The sequence below is a fragment of the Diceros bicornis genome, chromosome 6, assembly GCF_020826845.1.
Source record: "Diceros bicornis minor isolate mBicDic1 chromosome 6, mDicBic1.mat.cur, whole genome shotgun sequence".
Lineage (NCBI taxonomy): Eukaryota > Metazoa > Chordata > Mammalia > Perissodactyla > Rhinocerotidae > Diceros > Diceros bicornis.
The window spans coordinates 32,538,992-32,559,432 of record NC_080745.1 but is presented as its reverse complement, the minus strand read 5'-3'; the positions used below and the strand labels follow the sequence as shown (position 1 = coordinate 32,559,432).

The window sequence follows — 20,441 nt, the reverse complement described above, 5'->3', positions numbered from 1 at the left end:
TAGTAGACCTCAATGGAGAATGTCTTTTGGCGAAAAGAGTTAATACATTTAGCAGTGTTTCTTTGAATAACCTTGTCCATAATGAAAGCTAACTAAAATTGCATGCTTTTTATTGCATTAAAACTGATCAGCTCTTTAGGGGCCAGCTCTGTGGCATAGTGATTAAGTTCACTCCACTTTGGTGGCCCAGGTTCGTGGGTTCAGATCCCAAGATTGGACCTTCACCACTCATCAGCTATGCTGTGGCAGTGACCCACATCCAAATTAGAGGAAGATTGGCACAGATGTTAGCTCAGGGATAATCTTCCTCAAGCAAAAAAAAAGAGGAAGATTGGTGACAGATGTTAGCTCAGGGCAAATCTCCCTCAGCAAAACAAATAAATAAATAAAATAATAATAATATAAAAAAACCCTGGTCAACTCTTTAAAAAACATCCCAGTTTGTATTGAGACACAAGTGGATGTTTTTTTCTTTCATTGTCCAATAAGAGCTGAAAGGAACTTAAAATGTCATCTATACCAAACTCCCTTATGTTTCAGATAAGGAAACTGATGGTCAAAGAGCATAACGTTTTTTGGTAGGTCCAGGATTAGAATATCCATCTCCTTATTTCTAGATTCCTGAACTTTACACTATGGCATACTACTTATTTTAGGGAGACAATCTCTTTTTGGAGTATGATATAGATTGCTTTAAAAATATTATTTTATCAGTATTGTAATTCATATGAAATGAGGAGATGTATTTTTAAGTAACATGCAGAGAAGACATTCCACATTCAGTGTTGTGACAGCTGGCCTCTTAAAGGCTATGCAAAGTTCTAAAAGTGGTATTGTTACCACACAAAATTGGGGTTCTATGCCCAATGTGCGTAAACAAGCCAATTAATTATGGCATCAGCCTTTGGGAAAAGAGATCAGCTTTATTCTGTGAGATGGATCTGCTGGGAGAACAGGGGGCGTGTGCCCTCAGATCTGTCTCCCTGATTCAGGACCTGGGGCAAAATTTAAGAGGTTGGGGAGAACAGGCTGGCATGTGGAAATGCTGGTGGGACAGGTTTTGATTGGTGGGCTTCAAGCATTTATGGTAAGGTTTTAAACATTTATGACAGGGTTCTAAACATTTGTGATGAGGTTCTAAACTTTTATGATAGGGTTCTGAACCTTTTTGATGAGGTCAGGAAGGAATTTTAACACTGAATCTTCCTGAATGAGGGACTCCTCCCTTCTGATAAGAGTCCAACTTTCAAGTTCCGGTTGTTTCCCTGTCCTTGGATTCCATGGGAAGGAGGCTCTTTGGTTCCTCTCTCATTTTAGGTCACGATTTCTTCTTTTGTGCGTGCTCTGGCTACGTGACTTTGCAGATTTCCTGAAAGGCAATTATTAATCACTCTGTTGATAAGAGATGGGGTCAGTTGAACTGGTCCTGGAAGGCCCATGGTTACAGTATTTACACTTCTAACTTTTGTCAAGTTAAGATTAAAAATTAACTAAGAAAATCATGAAGACATTTTATTTTTGTTATTTCTGTCTTAAGGAATCTTTATACATGAAAAGATGAGACGTTTATAAAATAAGCTCAATTCCCCCAAATATAAGGGTAGTTTTTGATGTTTGTGATTTAAAAAAATACAAGTTTTAAAGTTTTGTATTTTTAAACCATTTCAGAAAGATAATTAAAATTTAATAATAGAAAAATTTTATGCTAATAAAACCTATAGTAGGAAATTTATAAGCTAGATCAATATAAATAAGTAAAAACTATGCATAATCCCACTTTCCAGAGAAACCAATAATAACATTTTGGTGTGTTTCTTTCCAATCTTTTTTCTGTGCATGTATGGCACGTATTTTTTTTTGGTGAGGAAGACTCCCTGAGCTAATATCTGTTGCCAGTCCTCCCCTTTTTGCCTGAGGAAGATTGATGCTTACCTAACAACTGTGCCAATCTTCCTCTACTTTATTTATTTATTTATTTATTATTTTTTTAATAATTTTATTTATTTTTTTTCCCCCAAAGCCCCAGTAGATAGTTGTACGTCATAGTTGCACCTCCTTCTAGTTGTTGTATGTGGGACGTGGCCTCAGCATGGCCGGAGAAGCAGTGCGTCGGTACACTCCCAGGATCCGAACCCGGGCTGCCAGCAGCAGAGCGCGTGCACTTAACTGCTAAGCCACGGGGCCGGCCCTTCCTCTACTTTATATATGGGATGCCAATGCAGCATGGCTTGATCTGAACCCTGCCTGGGACCTGAACCCGTGAACGCTGGACTGCTGAAGCAGAGCACATGAACCTAACCACTACACCACTGGGCTGGCCTAGCATGTATTTTTTTTTAACGCAGTCAAGATCATACTCTACATTCCTTTAGTTTGTTTTGCTTTTTTCATTTGACATTATATCATGAGCATTTTCTTAAGTCCTTAAAAATCTGTGGAAACGTTTTTATAGTAGCTCCATAATATTTGTCTGTAATTTATTTAACCATTACCCTATTTTTGGTTATGTAGGATATAATGAATTTTTTTTGTGTGTGTGTGTGTGAGAAAGATCAGCCCTGTGCTAACATCTGCCAATCCTCTTTTTTTTGCTGAGGAAGACTGGCCCCTGGGCTAACATTCATGCCCATCTTCCTCCACTTTATATGGGACGCCGCCACAGCATGGCTTGCCAAGCGGTGCGTCCGTACGTGCCCGGGGTTCTGAACCTGCGAACCCCGGGCTGCCACAGCGGAGTGCGCGCACTTAACTGCTTGTGCCACTGGGCCGGCCCCAAATTTTTGCTATTATTAATGCTGAAATGAATGACTGGGTATACAAATCTTTGTTCACATTGTTCTATTTTATTTATTATAGATGCCTAAAATGTGGAATTGATGACACATATTGCCAAAAAGCTTTCTAGAAATGTATTAATTTATATTCCCACTAACAATGTATGAAAGTGCTTGTTTTATTGCGCCCTTAACAACAAACTGTGTTTGAAGAGAATTTTGCTATTATTTTGGGGCTTGAAGCATTTGTTGAAATTAGTAGGGTGGGTCCACATGTTTGTTATGCTATCCAGAGGCATTTAGCTATTTGGAGTTAGCTATCTGTTTGCTTTTATAGCAGCCGACTAATGACATGATTAGATACAGTTGATAGAATATTTACTTATGGATCTTTCCAAGAGCAAACTATCTGACCTACTTATCTTGTTCAACTATTTAAATTGTAAGAAGGTTAATGAATGTTAAAAATTTCAACTGACCACTTTTCCTGAAAGTGAAAAGAATAGGGTTGAAATAAATTGCTTAAAAAATTGATCAAAAGAGCTTAAGTAGTAGTTACTCAGTAGCTGTCTGTGTGTGCACACGCATGTTGGGAAAGACAGCATGGAAGAGAGGGTAGGGAAAGATTAGAAAAACAGTGAGAAAGGCTGAGGAAAGAACGGTGCAGTGAATAAAAAGAACTTCTGCCTTTACCTGGAAAAACATGTCTTTACTTTTGTATCCCTACCTGATTGACTCTGGATGAATAATCACACATGAGCCCCATTTGCTGAAATAACATTTTTGTGTCTCCACCTGCTGAAATGAACTGGTACCTAAATATATTTTAAAAGAATAAACTTTTGAAAGTTGTGTTAACTGATCGAGTAGAAAACATTTAAGGTTTTGATTGTTAGTTGCAAAGTGTCACTTATCAAAAATAAGTTGTTTTTTTAAAATCTTTGAATGTCATATGGCTTTGATTAAATATTTGAATATTGCAAACCCTTATCTTCCTTTAATGACATAGAATTTAATATATTCATTAAAAAAATAAAGTTTCAAGTCTACATGTTATGCTACTAAAATTAGTTTTTTAAGAAAACTTTATTAAAAATCAAAAGTAGGAGTTACTGGGCCAGCCCCGTGGCTTAGCAGTTAAGTGCGCGTGCTCCGCTGCTGGCGGCCCAGGTTCGGATCCCGGGCACGCACCGATGCACCGCTTCTCCGGCCATGCTGAGGCGGAGTCCCACGTACAGCAACTAGAAGGATGTGCAACTATGACATACAACTATCTACTGGGGTTTGGGGGGGAAAAATAAATAAATAAAGTTAAAAAAAAAAGTAGGAGTTACTAAAGTATTGTTAGGCATAAGTAAAAGTGCATTTTATTTTTCACAGGGCCAAGTTCATGTTAGCTTTCATATCATGCTTCCCAGAGATGTAATTTTAACTAGTCTGATCATAAGAAAGTAATAATCACACTATGTGGCAAGGACTCTATTAGACACTTTACTAGAATTAATTTTTAAGCTTCACAGTGCCCTGAAAAGCATGTAATGGGTAGACTGAGGGACAAATAGGTTAAGAACCAGCCCAAGGTCATGCAGTTTTGTAGGAAGTCAAGCAGGGGTTCCAAACCACATCTGTCTTGCTATCTTTACAACCTTGCTATTTTCCTTTACAATTGCTACTTAGCATGGCCCACAGACCAGAAGCAATTGGTGAGATCTGGGTACGTAAAGAATTACAAAATCTTGGCCACAGAGACCTACTGAGTCAAACCCTTATTTTAACAAGATCCCTCAAGTGATGTGTATGCATATTAAAGTTTGAGAAGCACCATACTACACCCCATACTAAAAAGTTACATTGAGGTTTTGAAATCCTGTGTAAAAGGATTATTCCTGGTTTGACCTTAGTTCATGTGGCTTATCTATTAACATTTTCCACAAGAGGAAGAGAGAAACTGTTGAATTAGTGTCTCCACCACTTCAAATTGATATCCTGCTGCTGCTTTGATTCATATCCTGTTTAATCCAGAGGAACAATTGACTAACTCTGCTTATGGACGGACATTTGGTTAAAGTCTCCATCAGCCAAGAATAGCTCTGTTTATATCAGAGTTTACTCAGGGACCGAAAACATCAGATATATAGTCCATGGCCTCATTCTAGATAGGCATTTCCCAAATTAAAGAGACAATGCTGAAAAAAGCATTTTCAAAGGACACTTGAAATCTGTTGGAATATTTGATGTTTTAGATAGCAACGAATTACAAATCAGTATAAACTGATCTCCCTACTAATTTCATTTTGTGAACATTATTATTCTGTCAGTGGGGCAATGATAGGTAAGAAAAGAAGCAAGGATAACTTAGACAGTAGAACAGCACTGTCTAGTAGAACTATAATGCAAGATGCATATAATTTTATTTTTTTTATAATTTTATTTATTTATTTTTCCCCCAAAGCCCCAGTAGATAGTTGTATGTCATAGCTGCACGTCCTTCTAGTTGCTGTATGTGGGACCAGCCTCAGCGTGGCCGGAGAAGCAGTGCGCCCCTGCTTGCCCGGCATCCAAACCCCAGCGGCTAGCAGCGGAGCGAGCGCACTTAACTGCTAAGCCATGGGGCCGGCCCAAGATGCATATAATTTTAAATTTTCTAGTAGCCACATTGAAAAAGTAAAGAGAGTTTAACCTTAATATATCTTATTTAACTCAGTATAGCAAAATATTATTTCAACATTTAATCAATATAAAAATTATTACTGAGATATTTTATATATTGTTTTGCACTAAGTCTTGAAAAATCTGGCATGTATTTTATATTTACAATGTCTGGATGCTAAATTTTCAACAGTTAAAAGGTGAAATGTAGTCCAATAAAAAGGAAATTGTGTTTAATGGAAAAACATTTTACATTGCTTTGGTTTTAAAATTTAAACTAATTAAAATTAAATAAAATTAAAAATTCATTTCTTTTGGTCACATTAGCCACATTTCAATATCACATGATGTTGGGTTGTGTTTCTGATGTAACTGATTTCAGACCTATGGAATTGATCACCATCCTTATTGTCAGTAAATGAATGCCACTGGAAGTTGTACTCTAATATAAATATTATTGTACAGAGAATTAATAGAGGAAATAAAAGCTATTGAGGTCATAAAGCGTTTACTGATTTTCCCCTTCCCATCCTTCCCGCAGTTGGAATTAATTTACTTGTTTATTATTAGTGGTTCAGAATCAGTTTCTTAACCCTTTACCCCACTAAATTGTAAGGTTAGGGCCAAGAGTTAGGGTCTTTCCAATTTTTTTTCGTATGGCATTAGATACGTGCTTCAGAGCGCTGCATACTTTTCAGGAAAGTGAGGTAGGTAATCTGACAATAAAGTGTGGCAAGCAGGATAGTCTGAGTGGGCTAGTTTGGCCCAGAGGTTTTAAAACTTTATTATGCGTACATGGATTACCTGGGAACTTGCTAAAAATACGAATGTCCGGGCCTCACCCTTCTAGATTCTGATTCACAAAGGTTACAGTGAGCCCGGAACACTTACATATTAAATAAGTTGTTCTAAGTGTTTCTGAAGTCCCAGCACGTTTGAGGACCGTCACACTCAGCAACTTACTTTTAAAGGCTGTGAGTTCGAATTTAACATATCGTGCTACTACTGCCACGTGTTCGAGTTTCAGGGGGTGAGGCTTCCCAGGCGGCTGCTGTTCTTCTGCAGATGGGCTTGGCAGGCTGTTAAACCCTATCCCCGAAGATTGTCCTGATAGCGTCCCCGTCCCAAGTCCTGTTAAAGCAACCTGAGCTTGCCGAGGTAAACCGTGGCCGTGTGACTGACAAACCGGTCGCCAGTCGGGGCGGCCATTTTTGAGGCGGGCACCCAACCTCATGCCCCGTAATTTTCGCGAATGGGGGGAACGCTGTTACCAGGACTCAAGATGGCTACCGCGCTCGCTAGCCAGCCCGCTAGGCCGCGCGCCAGCAAGTCGGCACGAGATGTGCGGGCGGCTAACCCAGGCCCCCGGCGCCCAGGGATCATCTGAGGCCACCGGACCCGGGCGGAGCGCCCGCCCCCTCCGGGCGCGGCCAATCAGCGCGTGGGGCCGGCTCTGTGGGGGCCGCCCGCGCGCGTGGTGTGTGGGGACGCGCTCTTCGTCGCTGAGAGCCTGAGCAGAGGAGCAGTTGCTGTGGTACTTGCTGCTGCTGCCGGTGCGGACGCAGAACATCGGACGCGAGCGCTGTTGCGTGGGGCAGGAAGGTGAAGCCATGACGTCCGTCAGGTAATGAGAGAGGCGGCAGCCTAAGGTGCTCGTTTGTTGGGCGTTAGCCTCCCGACTGCATGAGAACTGTCGTCCCTTTTCTTGGATGGTGTGGAGCCTCCCCTGCCACCAGTCCCCCTCGTATTGGAGGTTCTTTCTGCACTTTTCAGTTGGTCATTTCTACCTGCCTCAGAAGTTTTTGGGTCTGTGGCATATGGCGGAGCCCTGTAAGTAGCCGCACCGCTGAGGTGACTCTCGGCCAGATTCCAGGGTTTGAAGCTTGCTTGTGTGTCTAGTGGATTTTTCATGAAAAATGTAGCTACCTTTTCCCCCGAGGGGTGACCTGGGGCCTGAGGAAGTGTGCCGTGCATCGTGTGTGTCCATGCTTGCATGTCGTGCCTTCTGACAGAACTTCGTTGGTGGCCATGTGCAGACCTGCAAAGTTGGCCTTTCTCTGATGCAGGTAGATTGCCCCCAGCTTGTGAAATTACATGTCCCTAAAATGTTCGCTTATGACTGGAATTAGTAGTACTCTGGTACCCGAAGACCCAGATTTATCTACTTTTATCTAAGTCACAAGTGAAGTGAGTTTTGTGAGATAGTGGGTATATATTGAAAGCGAAAGCAATAATCAGGAGACTTTTTGCCAACTGCGCATTTCCTGAGTTTTGAAGGGTTTTTTTGGTTAATGGCGACAGGATAATGGGCCTGTCCACTTTCTGTGCATAGCACTGACTGAAAGTTTGACTTATGCTAATACAGCTATTTTTGTGTGTGTGTGTGTGGGGAAGATCAGCCCTGAGCTAACATCTGCTAATCTTACTCTTTTTTCTGAGGAAGACTGCCCATCTTCCTCCACTTTATGTGGGATGCCGCCACAGCATGGCTTGACAAGCCGTGCGTTGGTGCGCGCCTGGGATCCGAACCCTGGCCGCCGCAGCGAAGCGCGCGCACTTAAGTGCTACACCACCCAGCCGGCCCCAATACAACTATTTTTAAAGAGAGAGAAATTGACATATTTAACCAGTGTTTTGAACTGCCTCTTTTAAAGTAGACTTTGGCCTTCATTGTCCCAGAGAAAGGGAGGCCCCAGCACACACATGAAGAGAATAAAATAAGTTAATTTTTGGTCTGTGAGCTTCCAGCAGCCTAAGTCCTGGTGATTTAACAGTTTCTCAGTGGTAATTTTGACTATGCAGTATTTAAGAAATGACTTGAGAACCTAACCCTCAGGTGAGATAAGGTAAGATACAGCTGTGCTGAATTTGGAAACATTTTCTGTTTCTTAAATTGCATAATCCTATACTAATGTAGACAAAGAATACTTACCTCATTATGCAGAAGGAGAAATTTAGATGCTGAAAGATGGAGACCCACATGAAAAGGTTTCACAGTAAGTTTTTTTGGGACATATAAATCGAGCTTTTATGCTGACAGTATTTTAGGATGAATTAGGATTATGCTGTTAAACTGAGTTAATCCTCCCTGTCCCTAGTCTTACTCCCACTCTCGTCATGGCAGCCTGCTGCCAATTAGGAGTGTGGGTCAAATACTTTCTATGTTAAGAATCACTTCTTATGTGGACTCAATTTTAATTGACCATCGTCTTCCTGGCTGCCGTTCAGTGGAGAAACACCCAAATCTAAAGCTTCTGCTGCTTGGCAAGTGACAACAGGATGCGTCTTTTTTTTGAGGAAGATTGGCCCTGAGCTAGCATCTGTTGCCAGTCTTCCTCCTTTTTTCTCCCCAAAGCCCCAGTACATAGTTGTATGTCACAGTTGTACATTCTTCTGGTTGCCCTATGTCAGACGCTGCCTCAGCATGGCTTAATGAGTCGTTTGTAGGTCTGTGCCAGGATTGGAACTTGCGAACCCCGGATGGCCAAAGCAAAGACCTCCAACTTAATGGCTATGCTACCAGGCTGGCCGCCCGACAGGATGCGTCTTTTAATGTAGGAGTTGAGTGGTGGTTGTTTTCAAAAGACTTAAAGGTTGACACCAGCCTTATTTGACTTATTATGGAGGGATAGATAACTGCTAATAGTTAACATTTATGCTTGTTTCTTCTGATGTTAGTCTACCTTTTACATAGTCTTGAACTATAGTGACACAACTGGGAAAAAGGTTTATAGATGTTATCTAAACCAGCTACCACATTTTATACCTGAGGAAACTAAGACCAAGAAAAGTTGAGTGCCTTGTGCACAGTCACTTAGTGGCAGAGTTAGGAATTGAATCCAGATAGCCATGATCTAGTGCTTTGCATGATGCTTTTACAGAAACAGTATACTACTTAAATTTCCTGAAAAAGCTGCTTCTATGGACAAAAATTGGAAAGTATTGTGAGAGACAACTATAGTAACTCTTTTGCTTTCCTCTAATCCTCCAAGGAACTCGATAACTTAGGTTTAGGAGTAGGCAGGGAGACTATTGAAGTTGAAGCAATTCTGTATACTTGCGGTGACAGTTTTGAATGAATTGGTAATCCTATAGATACTAGCCAGTTCCCAGTGAGGACTGCATTTAATGCATTAGTTTTCACAGTCATGATATTAGGCATGTTCCCATTTTGTGCCCAGTCTTAACAGTAGCCCAAAAGATAGGTATTATTTACCCGCTTTTACTGGTGAGGAGAGTGATTAAGGTCACAAATTATCAAAATATGACCTCACGTCCAATGTTGTTTTTTACACTACACTTAAAATAATTGTTGCTAAATATAGTAATATGTGACGCTTTCCAATGCCTGTGACAGAATATAGGATTGGAAACCAATGAGGACCAGTGATCAACAAACCTGTGTTCTAGTTAAGGGTCTTTTTCTGAGTTACTGATCTTTTTCTCTTTCTTTTCTGGACATTTTTTTAGTGAAATACTCAGTGATGGTGATACTAATATGTATCCCACAGTGTTGTTGGGTAGGTATGAAAGTTCTTTTAAATTTTAAGACCTTTTATAAATGCAGTATTCTCAACTTGTTAAAAGCAATTTGAGCCCCCTAGAGAATGGTGTCATCTCAAAAGAAATGTTTAAATCTTAAATTTTTAAACAGGAAGCAAACTTACCTAGATAATTCCCTCATTTTACAGTTGAAGAAACTGAAGCCAAGAGATATCGTGATTTGTTGAAGTTTACGCAGATAGTTGCATATCTTGAACTAGAACCCAGATCTCTAGATACTTGGTTCAATGCCTTTTCTAGTGTAGTATTCAACTATTAGAAATTCCTAAATAATGATTTAAATCAAAAGAGTTTTTTTAAAAAAACTTAAAGATCTTTGAATGGATTTGGCTGGAGATACTTCTCTGACTTTTATTATATGTATTCTACTCTACTACATCATTGCTGATGACGAGTCTAAATTTACAGCCTCTAAAACCAATTATCCTTGAAGAACCATTTGTATCCTTTATGTATATCACATTCCAACTGGTCTTCATTTGGGAAATGATAGAACATATTTGACAAATTGATACTTTTGTAATTTTTAATTGGCCCAATAGGAAAGTTGATGCTTCAGTTAAATTCAGGAGACATAGGAAAATGTAGAATGTCAGAACTAGAAGAGAATCTTGGAGTGTATTTTGCTCTTTTTCTTTATATGGACTTTGAGGCCCAAAGTGAGGTGATATGTCCTGGTTAGGCAGTGGTAGAGCTTAAGATAGAACTTAGGTCTTCTTTTTTTTTTTCAAAGCTATTCTTTTGGTTGTGTGTGTTTTGTTTTTTTTGTGAGGAAGTTTAGCCCTGAGCCATTGCCAGTCCTCCTGTTTTTGCTGAGGAAGACCAGCCCCAGGCCAACATCTGTGCCTATCTTCCTCCACGTTATATGGGACGCTGCCACAGCATGGCTTGACAAGTGGTGCGTCGGTACACGCCTGGGATCCGAACCCTGGGCCGTCACAGCGGAACGTGTGCACTCAACCAATACAGCACCAGGTCAGCCCCAGAACTTAGGTCTTCTGACTCCTACTTTATGTACTTTTCACTGACCAACACTATTTCAAAATATCCCTATGAATATTACCTGTTTTCCTAACATCAGTGTCTAGTCTGGTTTTGGGCATTGCTTATAGGTTGAGTTTATGCCAGGAAAGACTGGGAAAATGAGGTAGGGAGACAGGGAGAGTAATTGCTATGGAGTAGAGGAGGCCTATTCTTTGGCCTGCCCAGACAGGTCAGATTTGGTTTACGTCTTTTCTGGGAATCTACGTGATTGTGCCCTACATGATGATTCTGAAACCGCTTCTGTGGGTTAGGCCTACATTGGAAAATTTGTGTGGGCTGTGGGTGGGGTTCTGGGATGTTTTTCTCCTAACACTCAAATCTTTTTGAGGTGCGTCCAATATGATCTGCCAAGCCACTCAGATGGAGAACATTCATATGGAGACTAAAATCGGGCAAAGATTGAAACTGCCTTACTTTGTTGAGTTGATTTCTTTAGAGCCTTTAAGGAGAATTTTCAAACTCGTTTCAGGACCTGTGTCTTTTATAAGAATTGTAAATTTCAGATTACTTCACAAACTTTATGCTGTGGGACTTCTTAGTGAGGCAAATGAGCTTTTAAAAATAAAATTAAATTGTTTCATTTATGAAATATTTTGAAGAACTAAAACAGGAATGCTTTTCTTACAGAACTGTGCAATGTTGTGTCAGCTGTTAATGCTCATATTTATAAATAGGTCATCTTTGTTTGAAAAAGCATACAGGGTTTTCTAACTCCAAATCTTTCCAGCCACAATATTGCTACATTAAGCAGAACTGTCAAAGATAAAATGGAACCAAAATGGTTGTCTAGACTCTTTGAATGTTAACCCTTTCCTGTAACACTGGTTAACAATCATGTCTCTTTACCTCTTCATATCTACTTGGTTTTAAATTATTAAAAAAAAAATACTGTAATAAAACATAAGTATGGCTTCTTATTTTCAGAGAGAAAAGCTAGCTTATAAAAAGGATGAACATATGTCCCAGTTTGCCCAGGATGATCCTGGGTCATGCCTGTTATCTTGGTGTAATTATTAATAGCTCTTCTTTTACTCTCAAAAGTGTCCTGTTTGGATAATAAATTTTCTGGCCATCTGCTTATACACTACGATAATTTTGTTGTAATATATTTTGGTCATTGAAATGTTCTTTGAGGGGCCAGCCCCACGGCTTAGCGGTTAAGTGCGCGCGCTCCGCTGCTGGCGGCCCGGGTTCGGATCCCAGGCGCGCACTGACGCACCGCTTCTCCGGCCATGCTCAGGCCGCGTCCCACATACAGCAACTAGAAGGATGTGCAACTATGACATACAACTATCTACTGGGGCTTTGGGGGAAAAAATAAATAAATAAATAAAATTATAAAAAAAAAAAAGTTCTTTGAAGTAGGACCATAAGATAATGGAATATTTGCCTATTTGGGCTAGATTTGGTTATTTTTCATTGGTCATTTCTATTGTATTAAGAGTTGTGAGTGTCTAAATGTAGTATATTGAACAAGAAAGCACGTTATTTGAAGTTAGGAATCATTTATTTGTTGTCTAACCTTTAGCAGTTTATAAAACCTTTCTAAACTTCTTGTTTCTGTTAAACAGAGATAATAGCAATACTTATCCCATAGGTTTATTGTGAGGATTTAAAGGCGATAATATATAAAAATGCTTTATAAGCTGCAAATTGCTATATAAATTTTAGTCATTATTATGTCACACATGTGCTCCTGAAAATTGAATTTAAAATGAATAATTTTATCTCATTTAGGGGAACTTGCTATTTAACAGAGTATAGACAATCTTTTAGAAGTGTTTTACTGTAATGGGGAGCAAGTAAATAATAGTACTTGGAGATATATGTGGAGTTGAGGCTTTTTTGAGGGCGAATCTGAAATTTCAACATATTTGTATGCTGAAAAGAATGATCCAATAGAAAGCCAAAAAATAGATGATGCTGGACAGAGGGAAGAAATCATTTCCTTGAGTATGCAAGAATGCATAGGATCTAGAATATAATAGAAGGATTGGCCTTACATAGCCTAAGGGACACAAATATTTCCCTAGTCTGTTCACTTAAAAAAAATACCAACAATATAATTTACATACAGTAAAATTACAGATCTTATATATTTATTATATATATATTTGTGTAAATACCACCCAGGTTAACATACAAACATGTTCATCTCCCCGGAAAGTTTTCTCCTGCCTCTTTTCAAAATCAATCCCACTCCTTGCCCCACCCAGGCAACCATTTTCTGACTTCTGTCAGTAGAGATAAGTTTTGCCTATTCTAGAACTTCATATAAATGGAATCACACAGTAAGTACTCTTTGTGTCTGATTAATTTTGTTCAGTAATAATTTTGAGATTCATCCATTTTGAGGTGTGTATTAGTAGTTTGTTTTCATTGCTGAGTAATAGTCCATTATATGGGAATAGCAACAATTCTCCGGTTGATGGGTTTTGAGTTGTTCTAGTTTTTGGTTACTATTAGGAAAGCTGCTATCAACATTTTTGTGGACTTGGGTAAATACCTAGGGGTGGAATTGCTGTGTTCTAGGGTAGACGTATTTTTAGCTTTAGAAACCACCAAACTGTTTTCCAAAATGGAAAACCGAACACATTTGACATTCCTACCAGTGCTATTACAAGCGTTCCTCTTATTCCGAATTCTTGACAATGTTTGGCATTTTTGTTTTAGCCGTTCCGGTGAGTGTGTAGTTATATTTTAAGGTGGTTTTAGTTAGCGATTCCTTGATGGCTAATGCTATTGTGATTATAGATCATTTGCTTATCTTTCTTTTGAACTGTCAGTTCAAGTTTTTTCCCTATATTTTGATTGAGTTATCTTTTTGTTGCTGATTTGTAGTTCTTTTTATGTTCTGGATACAAGTTATATGTCAGATTTTACAGACACACATGTACATATGTAGCAGATATTTTTTTCCCTGTCTGATCCATGCCTTTCCATTTTCTTTGTTTTTTTTTTTTGTGAGGAATATCAGCCCTGAACTAACATCTGCCAATCCTCCTCTTTTTGCTGAGGAAGACTGGCCCTGGGGCTAACAACTGTGCCCATCTTCCTCCACTTTATATGGGACACCGCCACAGCATGGCTTGACCAGTGGTACGTCGGTGTGCACCCGGGATCTGAACCCCGGGCTGCCATAGCGGAGCTCGCGCACTTAACTGCTACACCACTGGGCCGGCCCCTCCGTTTTCTTAATGTCTTTTGGAAGCAGAAGTTTTAAATTTTGGTGAAATCGAGTTCATTGATTTAATTTATTTTATTTTATGCTTGTTGCCTTTTGTGTTCTTAGAAATCTTTCCTTACCCCTATCTCGTAGTTGTGAAACTATTCTCTTATGTTTTCTTCTAGAAACTTTATAATATTAGCTTTCACATTTAGATCTATGACCAATCTTAAACTAATTTTTTGCTATGGTGTAAGGGTTTCTCAATCAATCGATTAGATAGGTATAGGTCTTTTCCTGGACTCACTATTCTGATCCATTGATCTATTTGTATGTTGTTATGCCAATACCATACTGTCTTAATTATTGTAGCTTTGTAAGATTGGTATTGTTTCTTTACATTTTTGATGGAATTCCTCAATGAAGACATCTGGGCCTGGATTGTTTTTTGGGTGAAAAGGCGGAAGGTTTTAAATTACAGATTCAGTTTCTTTAACTGATATATGATTATTCAGATTTTCCTTTTTTTCCTGTGTGAGTTTTGGGAAGTTGCATTTTAAAAAAAATTTATTCTAAATTGTTGAATAGTTATAAAGTTGCACATAATATTCCCTTAGTATCCTGTTATTGCCTGTAGGAACTGTTTTATGTCCCCCCTTTCATCCCTCATATTGCTACCTTTTTTTTCCTTTTCAACTTTTTTGGATCAGTCTTGCTAGGGGTTTATCAATTGTATTAGTCTTTTCAAAAACTCAGATTTTGGTTTTGTTGAACTTCTATTTTGGTAATATGTTTTCTATTTCATTTATTTTTGCTCTCATCTTATTGCCTTGCTTCTATTCTTTTGGATTTAATTTGTTCTTTTTCTAGTTTTTTTGAGTTAGAAGTTTAGATCACTGATTGTAAACCTTTCTTGTTTTCTAATATATGCATTTCATTTATAAAATGTTCCCCTCTGCATACTTCTTTAATTGAATCATACAAATTTTGATATGTGTGTTTAGTTCAAATTATTTTCAAATTTCGATTGTGATTTCTCTGATCCATAGGTTATTCAGAAGTTAATTATTTATTTTGTAATTATTTGGGGATTTTTTAGTTATTTTTAAAAATTGTTTTTCAATGTAATTCCATGATTGGAGAATATATTGTTTATACATTGTAAGAACATCTGTATGTGTATACAGAGAATGTATTGTCTATGATTTCAGTCCTTTGATACCTACTGAGATTTGTTTTATCTCAGTAAAATAGCCTGTGGTCTATTTTGGTGAATGTTAATGTGTTTTTGAAGTCTTTAATTTTGCTCAGCAATATTTTCAGGTTTTAGTGTAGACGTTTTGGCATCTTTCGTTCAATAAATGAATATTGCAGTTGTTGGGTGTAGTTTTCTATAAATACCAATTAGATCAAATAGTTTAATTGTTGTATTTACTTAATTATTGCTAATTATTATTATCATTTGAGATATAATTCACATACCTTAAAATATACCATTTTAAACTGTACACCTCAGTGGTTTTTAATATATTCATAGGTTGTGCAGCCATTCACCACTGTCTAATTCCAGGACATTTTCATCACCCCAGAATGAAACCTCATGCCTGTTAGCAGTCACTCTCCATTTCTCCCACTCATCCCCTGGCAACCCCTAATCTACTTAGTCTCTGCGAATTTGCTGTATTCTGGACATTTCGTAAGTGGAATCATGTAATATTTGGGCTTTTGTCTCTGGCTTCTTTCACGGAGTATAATATTTTCAAAGTTGATCTGTGTTGTTGCATGTATCAGTATTTAATTCCTTCTTATAGCTGAATAATATTCTGTTGTATGTGTATACCACATTTTGTTTATCTATTCATCAGGTGATGGATATTTTTATTTCCACTTTTTGTCTGTTATGAATAATGCTACTATAAACATTCATGTACAAGTTTTTGTGTTGTCACATGTTTTCATTTCTTCTGGGTATATACTTAGGAGTGGAATTACTGGGTCATATGGTAATTTTATGTTTACCTTTTTGAGGAACTGCCAAGCTATTTTCTAAGCTGGCTACATTATTTTATATTTACAACAGCAGTGTATGAGGATTCCAATTTCTCTACATTCTTGCCAATACTTATTTCTCCCAATCTTTGCCGAGAGGCTCTATGTACTTGTTGAGGCATATGTTCAACACTCAGCCAGGCTTACAACTCTGCTATGGCCTTTATTTCCTGCTTGTGCAGAGTCTCATGCTCAGAGATGATTGCTTAGGACCTTTTCAGGTCTTTCTTGATCATGCCCACAGCTCTGGGCACATGTATGTGGCCTTCTAGATTCTCAGGAATATTCAGAATTTTTTAAAACCCTTTATGGACATCTCATGCCCCCAGTTTTCCTTTTAAGTATTTTGGTTAGCTTGTTGTTTACCCTAACTGCTCCGGACAGCTGGGATGTTAAACAATTACAGCTGATTGTTTTTGACAAACACCCCTGGGAGAAAAGGCTGTTAGGACTGGGCAAGCTCTGATTTGGGTCCAATAATGAGAAGCTGTGGGAGTAGGGTTTTTTAGGGAACTGCCAGTAAGCTCAAATAATAGCAGTTCTCTGAAAATGGGGCTTTGAAAGAGCTCCAATCCTGTTCTGACCCCTCCAGTGGCTGCCAGGCTTCTGGTTTTCACTGTGTTAGTGGTGAAAACCACTAACTGTTAGTGGGCTGTTACTTTTTAAGGCTATCATGGAGCTGGGAGAGGGGGACGGGAATAGGGCAAGTTAAAATGCCACAAAGCTTGCTGTTTTTTACTGCGATTCAGCCATTGTTTTTAAAATAAGTGCTCCTCAGATTGTTGCAAGCCTTTGGTTAATCTTCAGAGTTCTGAGAAAGTTGATTTTGACATTTTCTGCTAGTGTTTTTGTTGCTTTTATGGAACAGAGGGTTTTTGGAAGCCCTTGTTCTGCCATTCCTGGTGATGTCATCCCAATTGTTTTTTTAAATATTTTTCTATATCCTTTTTCTTTCTTTTAAAATACTTTACAACTCACAAGAAGTTGCAAAAATAGTACAGAGAGTTCCTGTGCACTCTTCACCCAACTTCCCCCAATGATAAATCTTACATAACCATAGTATATTACCAAAAACAGAAAATTGATGTTGGTATAGTACTATTAAGTTGATTAGAGATGTTATTAGAATTTCACCAGTTTTTGCATACACTGTTTTTTATTGGGTGGTGGTATGTATAGTTCCATGAAATTTTGTCATGTCCAGATTTGTGTCACCATTAACACAATTAGGGTACTAAACTGTTCTATTACCACAAAGAAACTGCTTTGTGTTATCCATTATGGTCACACCCTTCTCCCAGCCTTAACCCCGGGCAACTACTGATCTGTTCTCCATTAATGTAATTTTGTCACTTTGAGAGTGTTATATAAATGGAATCATACAGTGTGTAACACGTAGATATGGGTTTTAGTTTCACTCAGCATAATGCCTTTGAGATCCATCCAAGTTGTTGTATCACAGTTCCTTCCTTTTTATTGCTGTTATTCCATTGTATGAGTGTACCATAGTTTGCTTACTTTTTCACCTGTTGAAGGACATTTGGAGTGTTTCCAGTTTTTTACTGTTACAAATAAAGCGGTTATGAGCATTTGTGTACAGGTTTCTGTGTGAACTTAAGTTTTCGTTTCTCTAAGATACTATCTAGTAGTGTGAGTCTTACTTATTTTTGTGTCTGTCTGTTCTACCAATTATTGAAAGAGGGGTGTTAAAATTAACTGAGATTGTGCATTTATCTGTCTTTTGTTTCTCTCCAGTTTTTCCCCCAAGTATTTTGGCACCATAGTGTAAGTAAACATTTTTGCTGGCCAGAGAGCTAATCAACAGTAAAATTTCAAGAGCTAAGACAAATTTTTCTCAGGAACTTTTACTCTAATAATTATGTCAGTGCATAAAATTTGTTAGCTATCCAACAAAATAATAATTATAGGTTTATGTTGGCCAGAGGCCTGAATTATGAGACTTGAAAAAATTACTGACCAAAAAAAAGGGTCATTCAGAATCTTTCATCCTAGCCTCCATTCCAGGAAAAAACACTGCTAACATTTGGAACAAAATAGTAATCCCAGTGCGGGTCAGTCATAGTTTTTGGCCATAGACCGGACCCCATCTTGTTCACATCTAGCAGAACAAGGTCAAAATGAATGTTTACTTACATAGTATCTTCATCATTTAAGAAGGGTAATATATGTCTTAGTATTTACTGGCCTGGATACTAGTTTATATGTGTTTGTATTTAAGAAACTAGCCATTTTAAAGAATTAGTGTTTTTAACAGAGTTAATTTGCTATATTAGAATGAAGTCATATAGTAGTTTCTCAGTTACCTACAATGACAGAGAGGAAAACCTGACATGAGTAGTTTAAAGTCATTTGCTTTTGGAAATAATTGTATAGTTTTTATTTAACTTTCTGTATGAAGATACCTCTTATGTGCTACTTTAAATTCCATTGTCCCACCCTCTCACACTAGCCACCGTTGCTGCAACAGGTTCCACACAGGCTTCGGATAATTACAACCTGACAGCATCTTTCATCAGGGCTCATGCTGTGTACTTCTTGCAGTGGGGAACAGTAGTCATTGTATAAATTCTTTCTCTTTTGTCCTTTAGACAGGGATCTCTGAAGCACATTTCATGAAGTTTCCTGAAAAGTTTGATCAACAGTTACTTGTAGTGGTGGGAATGAGCAATATCACCTGCAATCATGGCCAACTCAATAACACTTTTTTTTTTTTTTTGTGAGGAAGATCGGCCCTGAGCTAACATCTACCAATCCTCTTCTTCTTCTTCTTCTTTTTTTTTTGCTGAGGAAGACTGGCCCTGGGCTAACATCCATGCCCATCTTCCTCTACTTTATATGGGACGCTGCCACAGCATGGCTTGACAAGCAGTGCGTCGGTGCGCGCCCAGGATCTGAACCGGCGAACCCTGGGCCGCCGCAGCAGAGTGGGCGCACTTAACCCCTTGCGCCACTGGGCCGGCCTCAATAGCGCATTTTTATAGGCTTTTCCTCCTTCCTTGTTTTATTCCCTTATCCCTCACTCCTGCTTTTCTGAAATCACTTTTCAAATAAATTCCCTGCTTATAAGCCTTTGTCTTGGGATCTGCTTTTGGGAAAACCTAGCCTAAGACACCATCCTTTATTTTATTTTATTTTATTTTTTTAATGTTTACCAGTTCATTTTAAAGGCTACAACTCAGGAACAGCCAAATGGAAGAGATGCATAGGGCAAGTCCAACATGTGGGTTTTCCAACACCACCAAGCAGTTAACTCAATTGTGACACTATCTACCTGGAGATACCATTAGATCCCATGTGTTAAGGGCTCAGTCCCACAAGACTGCCCCCTCCCCCACATCATATGCCAATTGCAAGTCCAGGTTGTCATCTGTGCTCCTGACCAAACAGCTATAGATCAGAGATTCCCGGGACCCCCTCCTTGGGTTCAATTAATTTGCTGGAGGGGCTCCCAGAACTCAGAGAAACATTTTACTTGCTGTTTTACTAGTACTAGTAAAGTATTAGTACTATTAGTAAGTACTGTTTTACTTACTAGATTATTATTGTCAAATGACAAAACTAAAACAATTTAGTAACAATTTTGATGTCCTTTATTCAAGGGAAAACAATGCATAAATTGGGGAGTACAGTGCCTCACAAGCAATGGAGCGCTCTTCCCAAGGGATTTTGGGAAAGAGCAAGTTTTACAGAGTGTTAGAAGGGGGCAAAGCAGAAACAGAGCGTGATTGGCTGGGGTTGCATATTTGACCTTATTTAGAAAGATCAAGGAAGAAGGAAATAAGAGTTGCTTTGGTGTTTGGGGAGTAGCAGACTGGATGTACTCTGTTTATGGTCAAGTGGACCATATATAGAAACATGAAACCTTGGTTTGATGATGGAGCACTCTGAGCAGGAGTGGCTCCATCTTTGGCCTAGAAATTTATTTCAACATTTTAAAAAGATATAACTCAAGAACAGCCAGATGGAAGACATGCATAGAGCAAGGTATGTGGGAAGGAACAAGAGCTTCCATGCTCTGCGCATGAGCCACTCTCCCCAAATCTCCATGTGTTCATCAACCTGGAAGCTCTCTGAACCCCGTCCTTTTGGGTTTTTATGGAGGCTTCATTACATAGACACGATTGATTAAATCATTGGCCACTGGTGATTGAACTTGGTCTCCAGGCCTTCTCTCC

At 38.7% G+C, this 20,441-nt stretch overlaps 1 protein-coding gene across 3 annotated transcripts in view; it reads left to right on the top strand.

Annotated features, from left to right (window-relative positions):
* Positions 1 to 20,441, top strand: part of ADK (adenosine kinase) — a 544,441-nt gene that overhangs the window by 34,072 nt on the left and 489,928 nt on the right. The window contains exon 1 of one of the 3 annotated variants that reach the window (XM_058543129.1): positions 6,902 to 7,047. The exons of 1 other annotated variant lie outside the window; for it this stretch is intronic. In XM_058543129.1, the coding sequence (XP_058399112.1) occupies positions 7,034 to 7,047 (14 nt within the window). In that variant the 5' untranslated portion in view covers positions 6,902 to 7,033. Of the gene's footprint in view, positions 1 to 6,901; positions 7,048 to 20,441 lie in introns of those variants that run through there. One more of the 3 variants, XM_058543127.1, reaches the window with a different exon arrangement.